At 41.9% G+C, this 15,282-nt stretch overlaps 1 protein-coding gene across 1 annotated transcript in view; it reads right to left on the bottom strand.

Annotated features, from left to right (window-relative positions):
* Positions 1-15,282, bottom strand: part of JARID2 (jumonji and AT-rich interaction domain containing 2) — a 302,580-nt gene that overhangs the window by 11,211 nt on the left and 276,087 nt on the right. Inside the window, exons 13-14 of the mRNA XM_007054880.4 lie at positions 6,546-6,651; positions 2,473-2,655 (exon numbers count right to left, since the gene is read on the bottom strand). Coding sequence (XP_007054942.3) covers positions 2,473-2,655; positions 6,546-6,651 — 289 coding nt within the window. The remainder of the gene's footprint in view (positions 1-2,472; positions 2,656-6,545; positions 6,652-15,282) is intronic.

Here is a 15,282-nt window from a genome sequence, read left to right as displayed (position 1 = left end):
AGTTAGGTTGAGCCCACTGTAAACACAGCTAAGTCAACAGAAGAATTCTTCCATCAACCTAGCTACTGCCTCTCAAGCAGGTGGATTTACTTGAGTGACTGAAGACCCCTTCCAGCACGAAGGGTCTGGGCTACAGTGACATAGCTGTTATGCTGCAGCTGTGCCACTGTGGTGCCTGTAGTGTAGACAGCCCCTTAGTGAGCTGATTGAGTTCCTCTCTGTGGTGACAGAGAAGCTGAGACAGATTTTTCTCTGCTGGACATTGGAGGAGAAAGTATTAAATGTTTTGTTATTTAGCTACTAGCAATATCTGTTCACCCTGTGAAACATATTTGAGTGGAAAGGTAGTAGTTGGTTCAAAATGGCAGGTTCAAGGGTAAGACTGCAGTAGCCTCAGTCTGGGAGGCCACATTTAAATTGGAAAGAGGAGAACGATAAGACAGAGCCATCAGAAGTTGTAACTGATCTGCGTCTGATGGAATGACAGTTCCACAGATCGTTGCTGAAGTATCAGCCCTAAAATGCGTGGTTTGCAACACAGGAATGTTGGGCTGGACTTTTAAATACTTCGTCAGCCCATCTGACAAAAATTTCTAATAGACTCTTCTCTGTCTGTGCCAAAATTTCCTTAAATGCAATCTGCTAGTTCAGAGAAGGACACTGATTGTTATCTCAGGTTCACAACATCAGTCAGATTAGTCAAACATCACAATCCAATTCCTAATCTGGAATTTCAGATTTCCTTAGAAAAGAAATCTCTGAGGAGTCAAGCCAAAATATAACATGGAACAAGCTAGCAACACTATACAGTGCAATACATATAAAATAAAATCACAACAGCTAATAATAAGAGTAAAGTCAACATGTAATCAAAGCAGATGACAAACTATCAATGTTATTGTCCAGAATTGTAAGAAGACTAGACATGCATATGGCTGTCAGTCAAATCATTAACTACCTGAAGGAGGAATTTGGATGCCTACATAACAGAGCTCTAAAAAGCACAAAGTCGGTCTTTGAAAGTATCTCTCCTCAAAGTGAAGGAACCAAGGAGGAATTTCCAGGGCTTAAAGGGGAGTTGAGAAGGTAGCATGGTTTGAAGGGAGGGGGACGAGGAATAGAGGTTGCCAAGGTTATATTTTGATATAACTATATATCTAGATTCTTTTAAAGCTTGTGAAAGATATAACATCAGATTCCAAGGTAGGTTATCACAGTTAGAATCTGTTGAATTTTCAATCAAGTTATATTCATCCAGTGCCAATCTCGTTAATCAAAAGAAACTGTTCTTCAGATTTTGGGACACCAAGCAGAGATTTTCAGTCATCCCTAAGTAAGAATCCCTATCCTTTAGGACACTGGCTCTTTCACAACTGACAGTCAAACGCACGCTTAGGAAGACTCTTTGTATGTAGACTTTATAACAGTCACTAAAGGGTAAAATCAGGATCCTATTCCATCCACATCAAAAAAATGCAACACGGCTTTGATCTTACCACTGTGTTACTTTAAAAATCTGTTTAATGTAAAACAGACTTGGAAGAATACTACTTACCGAGAACACAAAAGAACTCAAACCTGGTCTGGACAAATGAAACTTACCGTCTGATCGTCATGCTGCTGTTCTCAAATTAAAAATGCTGAGCGTACTGACCATTGACTTCTGGCTGAAAATAAAAATCTGTCCTGGCTTATCTGTAAATGCCACTAAAGTACATGTGCAGCCGATGTTGCATTTCAGGGAAGGAGGTAATTAGTAAAAAACATTCTTGCCCCCCAAAACTGACAGCGTGGAGGCCAAGGAGAACTTTAGCTAAGCAGCATGCTGGGCGTGCACGTCAGCTATTTGTTTCCGCAGTTCAATGGCATGTCACTCAGAGGTATGAAAAGGATGCAGGAAGCTAGTTTTACTTTCAGCTTCAGGTCAGATGGGTTGGTCAGTCTGCCTAGGAATTTTAAATTCAAGTCAAATCAGATCAGCAGCTAGTTGCTGACAAAGGGTCAGACAGACAGACATAATGTAGCTGTAAAAACTAATTGATTTTGCCTACTCCTCATCCCCCAAATTAGCCATATTTTAATCAGATCTTTATATTTGAGATTCAAATTGTCCTTGGACAAGTTGCCTTAAACAAATCTAGTAAGCATAATAAAATATATTGTTGACAGCTCATTAGGAATTTTCCAAAGTGTCCTTGTGAATGACTACAACTCTAACTCCAAACTAAACTTATGCCATTTTCAGACCTACACAGTCTTTGATTACCACATACTAATTTAGGATTCTTTTCTGGAGTGAAGATATAGTTTTAGTGTCCCACAAATTTCAGAAATAGATATTTTAAAATAATCTGGAAATCCTCTGGAATTATATCACTGTGTACTACACATGCCGGAATGCTTGATTTGCTGACTTTTTAAAGATATCGATAGGGTTATGAACCCATTTTAAACTCCCATATTTCACCTTACCTTGGCAGTTTTAAAACCCATACTTGTCCACTGGGTGGTAGCAAAGTGCACTGTTTCAGAAACACTGTAGCCACAACACACTTTAGACACAAAGGATCCTGGAAAACAGACCACAAACTGCCCACTCTGCTGTACAGTACGATGCACCTTGATCCCCTCTTTGCACAAGACCTCTGGGGAGATCTAGAGAGAATAAAAATATGAGGAAAAGTCTGAATCCTTCTTACAGTTAGATCCCCTCTTCATTGGGCACCACCATGCATTGCTTGCTGTGGAAGGGTGATCACATGTAATACTGACATCTCATTAAATTTTACCTTCTCCACCATGCCCAATATGAAACACGGAATTTCCAGTGTCCAGAATGTCAAGTACTGGGGGTGGGGGTGCAGTTCCAACAGTGAGGGCTTTATCTGAAAGTACCGCTTTTAAAATGTCAATTGCCAACACCTTCAACCGCATTACATGAAAACATGGTGTGATTTAAAACAAGTAACTAGTAGGTTTGGTACTTCGTGCCACTAGTTTTTCTTTACAGAAATACAGTTCCCTTTGTTAAAGTAACTAAGCCATTCTAAAGACGGTCATAGAATAAATCTGCAGTTCAAGGTCTAAGCAGATCTATTTTATATATAAAATATATTTAGCATCTAAAAGCATATTATATTACATGCATGCTAGGTAAGACATGTTAAACACTGAAAGCTAAGAACAGTTTAAGGAATTTACTATTACACAGAATTCCTGGTTTCAATAAACAAGGGCTAGAAAATATCAACACACCTGAAAAACACCAAAAATTAACCTACTACTCCTCACCTGTCCTTTCCCAGTTTTACAACATCAAAGCTCCCTATTAATGAATGGCCAAAAATTTAAGATTGGCACAGAGCTCCATGTCAGCGTAACTTACATCCTCAAAAACGTAGCTTTTTAGTACAACATAAGAATGGCCACACTAGGTCAGACCAATGGTCCACATAGCCAAGTATCCTGTCTTCTGACAGTGGCCAATGCCAGATGTCTCGGAGAGAATGAACAGAACAGGTAATCATTGAGTGATCCATCCCCATCATCCACTCCCAGCTTCCGGCAGTCAGAAGCTATGGATACCTAGGGCATGGGGTTGCCTCCCTGACCATCCTAGTTAATGGCCATTGATGGACCTATCCTCCATGAACTTACCTAATTCTTTTTTGAACCCTGTTATACTTTTGACCTTCACAACATCCCCGGCAGAGAGTACTACTGGTTGACTGCGCATTGTTTGAAGTAGTACTTCCTTTTGTTTGTTTTAAACCTGTTGCCTACTGATTTCATTGGGTGACCTCCTGGTTCTTGTGTTATGTGAAGGAGTAAATAGCATTTCTTTATTCACTTTTTCCACACCAGTCAAGAATTTATAGACCTCTATCATATCCCTTAGTTATCTCTTTTCCGAGCTAGAAAGTCCCAGTCTTTTTAATCTCTCCTCACATAGAACCTGTTCCACACCCCTAATCATTTTAGTTGCCCTTCTCTGTACATTTTCCAATTCCAATATATCTTTTTTGAGATGGGGTGTCCGGATCTGCACGGCATATTCTAAGTGTAGGTGTACCATGGATTTATATAGAGGCATTATATTTTCTGTCTTGTTATCCATCCTTTTTCTAATGGTTATCATCATTATCATTAACATTATCATCTTTTTTGACTGCCCCTGCACATTGAGCAGATGTTTTCAGAGAACTATCAACACTGACTCCAAGATCTCCTTACTGAGCGGTAACAGCTAATTTAGACCCCATCATTTTGTATGTACATTTGGGATTATGTTTTCTAATAAGAATTACTTTGTTTCTATCAACATTGAATTGTTGCTCAGTCACCCAGTTTTGTGAGATCCCTTTGTAGCTTTTCGCAGTCTGCCTGGGACTTAACTATCTTGAGTAATTTTGTATCATCTGCAAATTTTGTCACCTCATTGTTTACCCCTTTTTCCAGATCATTTCTGAGTATGTTGAACAGGTCTGGTTCCAGTATTTACCACCACCATTATTTACCTCTCTCCACTCTGAAAACTGACCATTTATTCGTACCCTTTGTTTCCTTCCTTTTAACCACTTACTGATCCATGAGAGGACCTTCCCTCTTATCCCATGACTGCTTCTTTTGCTTAAGAGCCTTTGTGCAGGACCTTGTGAAAGGCTTTCTGAAAGCCTGCATACACTATATCCACTGGATCAGAAGCTGATTTAAACGATAGGTTACATACCACAGCTAGTAGTTCTGCAATTTCATATTTGAGTTCCTTCTGAACTTTTGGGTGAATACCATCTGCTCCTGATGACTTATTACTGTTTAATTTATCAGTTTCTTTGAAAACCTCCTCTAATGACACCTCAATCTGAGACAGTTCCTCAGATTTGTCACCTAAAAAGAATGACTCGGATGTGGGAATCTCCCTCACATCCTCTGTAGAGAAGACTGATGCAAAGAATTAATTTAGTTTCCCTGCAATGGCCTTATCGTCCTTGAGTACTCCTTTAGCACCTTAATCGTCCAGTGGCCCCACTGATTGTTTAGCAGACTTCCTGCTTCTGAGGTACTTAAAACATTTTTTTCTCTTAGTCTTTGGCTAGTTGCTCTTCAAATTCTTTTTTGGCCTGCCTAATTATACTTTTACACTGGACTTGCCTGAGTTTATGCTCCTTTCTATTTTCCTCAGTACGATTTAACTTCCAATTTTTAAGGGATGCTTTTTTGCCTCTAACCACTTATTTTCCTCTGTTTAGCCATGGTAGCACTTTTTTTGTCCTCTTCGTTTTTTAATTTGGGGTATGCATTTAATTTGAGCCTCTATTATGGTGTTTTCAAAAAGTTTCCATGCATCTTGCAGACACTTCACTTTTGGGACTATACCTTTTAATTTCTGTTTAACTAGCTTCTTCATTTTCGTGTAGTTCCCCTTTCTGAAATTAAATGCTACTGTGGTGGGCTTCTTGGGTATTAGCCGCCGCCGCCCCCCCCCCCCCCCCCCGGGGGGATGTCAAATTTATTTATATTATAGTCGCTATTAACAAGCAGTTCAGCTGTATTCACCCCTTGAACTAGATCCTGTGTGCCACTTAGGACTAAATCAAGAATCGCTTCTCTTGTGGATTCCAAGACTATCTGCTCCAAGAAGCAGTTATTTAAGGTGTTAAGAAATTTCATCTGCATCCCGTCCTGAGGTGACATGTACCCAGTCAATATAGGGATAGCTGAAATCCCCCATTTTTACTGGGTTTTTAATTTTTTTGTAGCCTCCCTAATCTCCCTGAGCATTTCATAGTTGTCATTCTGGTCAGGCGGTCGATAGTATATCCCTACTGCTATAATCTTATTAGTCAAGCATGGAATTTCTATCCATAAAGATGGTTCGCCTTTTTTTTTTTTAAAACTGCTTTTTTGACAAAGCACCCAGGAAAAAAAGCCTATTAAATTTTCATTTTTAAATGCTTAAAATAGGAAGTTAGAGAGACAACGTGTATGAGGTTATATATTTTATCGGATCAACTTCTGTAATTGAGAGAGACAAGCTTGTAAATTCAAAAGCTTGTCTCGCTCATCAACAGAAGTTGGTCCCACCTTGTCTCTCTCTTATCCTGGGATCGACACAGCTACTACACCACTGCATACAGAAAACAGGAAGTAAACAAAGGAGCTGAACTGTAAGTACCCGTAATCATCTCATATCCATGATGGACATCAGGGACAAAAGACAACAGGGACTCATCTGCCATGACGGAGACTTCATTCATGAAAATATTGGACATATGTATATTTTACATGTTTAAATGGATTGTGGGTACTTTTGAAAAGAATGGGCATTTACTGCCATGCAGGGTTAACCTTTATTTCAGCATTCTGTAGAATTGGAAAATACTGGAAATATTGTGTGATAAATGCTGCTGCAGGTGGCAAGGGCCCAGACTTTATTGGCAACGTTTTTCTTTTTAAAATCAAAAGCAATAATATTTGTGAATTAAAAAAACCTCCCTTCTGATTAGCATTGGATTCTCACAGATACAAAACAAAATTCAACTTACCATTACATTGCTTTCAAGCATTTCCAGCCCTGGAGTGCCATTGGCTTGCAGCAGGGTATGTACCACATCATCAAGTTTGTTCTCTTCCGCAGCAGGAATGCAATACCTGTTTGTTTAAAAGAGAAAATAGAAAGAGCATTTACTATGTAGTAAATGGTATTCCCCAACTTGTTCAGTAAAGGGAAGGACTGACCAAATCCACTCCAAAGTGAAAAGCAAGTGGAAAAAAATTAAAACAGCCCCCCCAGCTGTTTTGGCAAGATACTTCAGATTCATGGGAAGTTATTTATTTGGACTCAACCCTATAGTATTTACTATAGTCAAAGGAAAAGAAAAGGTTGAAATGATTACAAGCTATCCCCAAAGCAGAACATGTGACAACTCATTACTCTATAAAATCAGAGAGGAGAGAATCAGTAACATCCTGACATCTACAGTAGCAAGGATATCAGCAATCAGGTTGTCATCTACTCAGCACCTACACTGCATACAGTCACACTAAGCCTTACTTTGAATGACTATATTTGTTACATATGCTTAAACCAACTTACAATGTAAGCCACATTTTTTTCTTTAATAAAAACGAACGTTTATGGTCCCAAATCAGTAACAGAATACAGATATTGGAACTTACATTAGAAATATTGGATTAATAAAAGCAAAATATTCCAAGATCTTCTTCCTTCACTTACTTGACAAGTCTCAAGTTCACCTTTCCTCCTTTTCCCTGCAACAGAAGCCATCAAATGCCTAAAACACAGCAGGCAGCACAGGAAGAGAGGTTTAAACTGGGTGCTGAATTACAGGCATCCCATATTCTCTCAGCTCCTCCCATATTTTGCTAGCCACCAAAGTGGAAAAATTACGCACAGTCCCATCTGTGCTCATGGCCATTAGCGCTTTCCCAAGCAGAAGTGGCATGAAACACTCTAGGGATATCTTAGCTAAGTTTTATGCAGCTGGGGAACTGCCACTGTGCCGGCTGTATAGGTGTGATCTGGCTTATGAATAAAGACTGGAAGGGAAGTAGAAGTAGAGACACATACGCTGCATGGGGAGAGGGGAAAGAAATGTAGAAGAGAAACACTTATCAGTATTATCATGATCATTATATTGCAGTAGCACCCAGGGTTCCCAATCAATGCCCCCTCATGCTATGCACCATATACATGTAATAAAAGGCCAGCTCCTACTTCAAGGAGTTTACAATCTTAGTGTAACACAAAAAAGAACAAGTGGAAAACAAACAGGGAGTTGGACAAGATAATAGTGAAAATTATGTTTGGTATAACAGACAGCTGTCTTGGCGCACCACTATAGAAATTTACCAAACCATGCCTAACAAAACCTCTCCTTCCCTCTTCCTCCAAAGAAGCATGGCTTGGCTTTCCTGCCATTTAAAAGAGTATTAGGAATACCCAATCTCCCCCCCCAAAAAAACTCCCAGGCAAAACTAAAATTAAAGCTGTGAGAGAGATGCAGGAAATGTGATCAATGAAATTCTTTCTTAAATGCATGAAAGTTGAAACACCTGTGGTGAAGGAGACAAGCTCAAAAATGGATGATTTTTAAAAGATCCAATTTTCCTTCACTGCAGTTCCTTAAAGGGGGGGGAGGGGGGGAGGGGGGAGGGGAGGAAAGCAAAGTCTGTGCTGGTTTACCATTCAACTATGAGATTTCAGCTATATGCTCTCCAATTTCTTCTGGGCAAAAAAGCCCTTGGTGCAGGGTTTGTTTCTTATAAGAATGGCTATATGGGATCAGACCAATAGTCCATCTAGCCCAGTACCCTGTCTTCTGACAGCAGCCAATGCCAGACGCTTCAAAGGGAATGAACAGAACAGAGCAATCATCTAGTGATCCATCCCGTCACCCACTCACAGCATCTGACAATCAGAGTTTAGAGATACCCAGAATATGGGGAGGCATCCCTGACCATCCTCGCTAATAGCCATTGATGGACCTATCCTCCATGAACTGATCTTTTTTGAACTCTGTTATAATTTTGGCCTTCACAACATCCCCTGGCAGAGAGTTCCACAGGTTGACTGTGTTGTGAGAAGAAGTACTTCCTTATGTTTGTTTTAAACCTGTTGCCTGTTAGTTTCATTGGGTGATTGCTGGTTCTTGTGTAATGTGAAGGGGTAAATAACACTTTCTCATTCACTTTCTTCACACCATTCATAATTTTATAGACCCCATAACATATCCCCCTCTTAACTGTCTCTTTTCTGAGCTGAACAGTCCCAGTCTTTTTAATCTCTCCTCACATGGAAGCTGTTCCCCATCCTTAATCAGCTGGTTTGTCCTTCTCTGCACCTTTTCCATTTCTAATGTATCTTTTTTTGAGATGGGGCAACCAGAACTGCACGCTGTATTCAAGGTGAGGGCATACTATGGATTTAGATAGTGGCATCATGATAGTTACTGTCTGATTATCTATCCCTTTCCTAACATTGTTAGCTTTTTTTGACTGCCTCTGTACAATGAGTGGATCTTTTTAGAGAAGTATTCATGACTCCAAGATCTCTTTCTTGAGTGGTAACAGCTTTTTTAGACCCCATCATTTTGTATGTACAGTTGGGTTAGGTTTTCCAATAAGCATTACTTTGAATTTATCAACATTGAATTTCATCTGCTATTTTGTTGCCCAGTCACCCAGTTTTGTGACATCCCTTTGTAACATCTGCTTTGGACTTAACGATCTTGAGTAATTTTGTATCATCTTCAAATTTTGCCACCTCACTGTTTATCCCATCTTTGAGATCACTTATGAATACATTGAACAGTACTGTTCTCAGTACAGATCCTGGTGGGACAACGCTATTTACTTCTCTCCATTCTGGAAACTACCATTTATTCCTACCCTTCGTTTCCTACCTTTTAACCAGTTACTGATCCATGAGAGAACCTTCCCTCTTATCCCTTGACTGTTTACTTTGCTTAAGAGCCTTTGGTGAGGAACCTTGTCTAAAGACTTCCTGAAAATCCAAGTACACTGTATCCACTGGATCACCCTTATCCACGTGTTTGTTGATGCCCAAAAGATTTCTAATAGATTGGTGAGGCGTGATTTTTCTTTACAAAAGCCGTATTTACTCTTCCCCAACATACTGTTTTCTATCTGATAATTATGTTCTCAGCATCTGAGGAATGCTGAGCAATACTGATTTTAGGGTCACTAACAGATGACATTAGTTTCCTTTGAAAATGTGAAATTTGCCAATATTTTATCATGCAACTCTCGGCAAGGGAAGGTGTGCAGGACAGAAAGCAGTCTCATCCCTGTGATCCACCAGTATTGCTTGGAGCTGCTTTATAAAGAGCTCAGTAGGAATTCATTTGTGGACGCGAATACAAATATGTATCTGCAACAGCTCGATTCCTTCTATGAAATGGAAGACCTAGAGTGTCAGAGAGTGCTTTCCATAGTAAACCCAGATACTGCTGTTTAGAGTGGGCTACGGTGCACATGAGTTGAGGGGAAGAGAGGGTTTTTAAAATCATTGAGCTCTTGTCTTCTCTTCAGCTAGATGTTTATTTTTAAAGGAGTAATTTTCCTACTGACATTTCTTGTTTCCCTTGTGACATTAGGTGTTCGTGAAATGGGCAACTGTTTCGTGGTTGAAAACAAAATCTTGAACTCATGTTTCAGTAAAATGGAGCCTACGTGTCTATTCTCTTACTGATTTGGGATCTCGTGTGCATCTCTCATTTTGTATGTGCCGTTTACTTCTACCCCCATCTTCCAAGTCAGTCTAAAGGAGAACATGTTCTTATTCTCGCTCACTCAAACACTGCCCCTCCCCTTTATTTCTTTTAACTGTCAGAGGTCCTGTGTCTTTTGCAGCCATTCCTCTAGTCACAGCTTTCATAGCTGTTCAGTGGCACTAGTTCAGAAGACAGAAGGATCTTTAGAGAGCTAGCCAGGATGCAAAAGGAATCAAGCTTGGGTTCCAAATTTCTGTCACCAGATTTCTGAACTGACCCAATCTTACCTGGAATGTGTTTAGAAACACATTGTAGTCAGCTAGGGGCCATATTTCAACTGCAGCACCATGTTGGAAAGGAGAGAGAAAGATGAGACCCACCTGAGACTATAAACTTCCCCATCACTGCTTCTGGACCCAGAACCGTGCATGGGACATTAAGCCCCATACAACCCAACCCTGCTCTCGACCATGTAGGCTCAGGAAAGGAAAGAAAACTTCAGGGTGTAGGCAGCCAGAAACACGCTAGCAAGAGCTGCTACCAAAGCAGTTTCAGTAGGAACCTTTGGATACTGATTATGTCAGACCGCTTTCTATAGACTTTATTCTGAAAAGATTTCCCTGCCAACAATAGGCTGCTGCTTCCAACCTCTTCCCACCCACTCCCTCACAGTCTCTTCAGTTCAGCCTCACTCCAACTGCCCTTCATGCTCCTCTCTATCCATCCCACCTATCCCCCATACCTCTTCCCCCACCATTCTTTTTCCCTTTTTTTTTTCCTTTTCGCTAATCCCTTCGTGCCTTCCTTCGTCACCCACCCATGCCCTATAATACACAGATATAAACATACATGTAAGATTACATAAAAAATACTAAAGTAAAAGAGTGTTAAGATTTCAAAGTTAAACACTCAAAAATTAGGAAGTGCCAAAATTTAGTTATCTGTGCAACCTTAATTTGCCTCCCAACAACCTTGGGAAGCATCACAGTGTAATATTCTACTTAAAAAAAAAAAGAATCCCTGAAAAAAACCTAATTCCATCACATGATTCATCAGCAGGGTTGGAACCTTTAGATCCACTGCACAGACCTTTGTCCCTTGGCCTAACAGAGTAACTCAGAGCAGTAGTAGACTATTATCCTTTATTTGGACCAGCACTAGAGAAGAGCACTTTGCCAGTGGGTTTCACAGATATTTGCTGGTAGCAGAGGAATGGTGGGACAGAGGAATCTTGGGTTCCATTCCAGACTGTAGAGGGAAGCATGGTTTAGGGGCAACCAAACCATCTGTCCCAGCTTTCCCCTGTCCCCTTTTGTCTGTGTTCCCTACAATATTCCCTCTTTCCCACCTCCACCACACACGCACACACACACACAAAGCCTGTCCCCTTCTGTCTCTGTTCCCACTTCTCCTAACACAGGTTTTTTTGCTCCATTGATCCACATGGCTATTTTTTTATTGGGGAAGAGGGGTGATACCAGTCAGTTGTGTGTTTTTGGGGAACCAGGGCACAGTATCTAGCCTGTCTGACTGATGAAAGACACACACCACCACCCTCGGTGTCTGCTTGAACCAAAACCGATCAGAGAAAAGGCTTGTAGAAAGCAGTGAAGAGCACTGGGAGACACACCTAGACCCCTCCTCACAAGGGTGACAAGATTAAGACATCTCTATTAGCATACAGAATGAAGAACAGAGACAACTCCCCTCACCTCATCTGCATGAAAGATGGGACAGGGAGACATCCCCATTTGCATTCAGAATGGAGAATAGAACTGCACTGAACTCTGGGACCAGAAAACCAGGGAAGCATTGCATCATGGGAGATCTCTGCTCCAGATGTTAGTGAACCTATGTCTGCACACACCCAGCTCAGCAATTATCAAACAAATTCTACTAATAAATCCTTGATTGATACCCAAAATACTGAAGCAGCCTAGTTGCACTGTGGGCTCCCTGGAAGAACACCACCCATGGCCAAGAGGGATCAGCTCCTATTGTCTAGCCTAAAGAAAACCCAAGAGTCATCAGTTTACCTATAAACAAATCTAGTGTTCTCCATTGTATTTTCTCTACAAAAATCCCTACTCACCTGCCAGTCAGTGCTCTGATGCATGAACCCAAACACAGCATCAGTTCCACTGGGACTCCAATCTCCTCACTGATCCTGCTGGGGGCTCTGCCTGTCTCCTGCACTCAGGACCCTGAGCTACCACCATCACCTGAGAACCCTGACCAGTTCACGCTTCAGGGAGTGGTGAGATCCTTTTCTTTCATAGAATCATAGAATATCAGGGTTGGAAGGGACCTCAGGAGGTCATCTAGTCCAACTCCCTGCTCAAAGCAGGGCCAGTCCCCAATTTCTGCCCCAGATCCCTAAGTGGCCCCCTCAAGGACTGAACTCACAACCCTGGGTTTAGCAGGCCAATGCTCAAACCATTGAGCTATCCCTCCCCCCTTGATCTCTTGCTCTCTCTCTGTTTTCTTTTCTACCTCAGGTATTAACCTTTAATAATGTATGTTATGTTGGTTTAGGCTCTCCTTGTGTAGTTATCCCTATTATTCAATAAATAACTTTTATGGTTAAGCTGGTTGCTTCTCTCACTCTCTCTGAACTTCACTCTTTTGTGGTTTTAGCTTCCCGCATTTACTCTGCAGCAACGCTTCTTTTACCTAAGCTAAAGATCCCTATAGCACCCAAAAATACTGTGGGGTTTGCTCATCAAGTGGGTTACTACCAGTACAATTGTGATGTGAAAGTGGGGATAGGGACATGTTAAACCTGTGGCATATAAGGGGGGGCAGCTGAATGTGCTGTTTGACCCAGCCTATTGAGACCAGGGGCACATAAGGGTGACAGCTTGACAGTGCTGCTTGACCCAGCCCATTGAGTACAGGGACATATAGGGGGGTTGAGAGTGCTGATTGACCTGGTCTGCTCAGACTTGCTCTGTTAATGTGTGTGTGTGTTCATCTGGTTCTAGGGCTGGAGGAACCTAGTCCTGATGAACCTAGGTCCTGCAGGATAGCTCCATTGGGAGGGGACTTGCAGAAGGAAGGAGTGGAGCTCCATATGAACACACAAGTGACATAAGCAGTACACTAATGGAATTACAGACACCCCCTTCCCCCAGAAGAGTAACCCTAATAAATGAGCATATGCCAAAGTAAGGGGCACATCTGGTAACAGAGGGAGAGCACCAAAAGGGTTTTTTCCCCCGATGGCAAAACACTGAGGGGCTGGCCCTGGCTTCTATCCACCCCCACAGCCAGTTTTCACCACCCCAACTCTGTTCTTCACCACTCAGCATCTGAGTTAGGGTACTCCCTTCTCCTCAATACTAGCTGGGTGCCAGTAGGACAGTGGTTCCCAAACTGTGAGGTACACCCCCCCCTAAGTGGCACAGAGGAACATCCGGGGTGGGGGATTGCAGTGGACCTGGGCCAGCTCCCCAGGAGGTGGGGAGGGAGTGCCACCCAGCCCTGCTCTGGCCCTAGGCTCAGTCCCAGCCACGGCTCCCCTCCTGGTCTTGGCTCCCAGCTGTGGCCCTGGCTTAGGGTTGCCAGGTGTCCGGTTTTCGACCAGAAGGGACAGGGCAGTGACCGGTCAACATTGCTGACCAGACACTAAAAGCCCAGTTACCCACAGTAACTGGCCTCCGCCATCAGGGGAGGGAGCGGGAAGAGCTGCGGGAGCCTGGAGACGGCTCCGGCAAGGACGGCTCCGGCAAGAGATCTACCAGCAGCTCCCCCTCCCCCACCCTTCCCCCAGAGCAGAGCTCCCCCTCCCTGACCCGACTCATTCCCCCACCTGGCTGCGGGGGTGAGGGGACGCAGACTAGGGAGGGGGAAGGACACGATTGAAAAAAATTTGGGGACATGGTAGAAGGAGGTGAATTGAGAGCACAGGAGAGAGACACCTCTGCTCTCAGTTTTTATATCTGGTGCCACAACAGCCCCTGGTGGCTAGGAGCAGCAATTGCAGGTAAAGTCCTCAGCCTAGGTCTGGAGCACGTTCAGTGTGGATGGAATTTAAATTGTCAGCCTCTATCTCTCTACTGAGCATGTACAAATGGCAATTTTCAGAGGCTTACAACTCAGCGAAAGGTGGGTGGATTTTCATGGGAACAGCAACAGGCACATCCCTGACACTAGGGTCACGCCCTGCCAAATATGAAATCACTGCTTAAAAGCATGGAGGTGCTAGAGCTTCTCGAAAAAACAGGAGAACGTAAGATTTTTTTTTTAATGCTTGCAAAACAATGTACTTTTCCCTAATCTGATTCTTGGGAGCACCTTCATTGCTATTGCTGAAACTTTCCAAAGAAATTTAGCTTGGGGCTGACAGCTAGCATGGAAAATATCAGGCCAAACAGTTAAAGTCTGGTAAAGTTATACACAACCAAAAACAGTGTCTTAGGCAACCTTAACTGTAGAGTGTGCCTCCAGCTCTGCCTATAATAAAATGTGAAAAACAACCTCCTCTCCCATCTCCCCTCCCCCCCAAAAAATATTTTTATAAAATTAATAGAATTCACATGACACTTGCAAGCCATTACAATTCACTCTGATTGTATATTGTCTCTTTTCCCAGTTATGGATCTGTCTTATCTTAGACTGACTGTAAGCTCTTCATCACATGGACAGCCTCTTATTCTAAGTTTGTTCCTAGGACAATGGGGACCAAATCCTGTTAGGGAATTTAGCTGTGACATAAGCTTACCTGTATTCACACAACTTGGCACAGAACCACAACTCAAGCTTAGCATCATTAATACTGATAAGAGTTTAAATAATTTTAATTAGTAATTAAGAGGGTAACTAAACATCTCTGTATGTTTGGTTTTCTTGAAATCTTATAAAGCATTTTAAAGTACTATGTGTGGTATGTGCCAGGCATCATTAGCCATTATAATTCAGCCTCCATGCATTAAAGTTTTATAATCAAGGGGTTTCTTAATTACTTTATTACGTTTTTGTTTAATCAAGGTCTACAAGCTTAGCTGCTTATACTGTTCTTATTGTA

The sequence above is a fragment of the Chelonia mydas genome, chromosome 2 (assembly GCF_015237465.2).
Source record: "Chelonia mydas isolate rCheMyd1 chromosome 2, rCheMyd1.pri.v2, whole genome shotgun sequence".
Lineage (NCBI taxonomy): Eukaryota > Metazoa > Chordata > Testudines > Cheloniidae > Chelonia > Chelonia mydas.
This window is presented reverse-complemented; position numbering and strand designations above follow the sequence as displayed.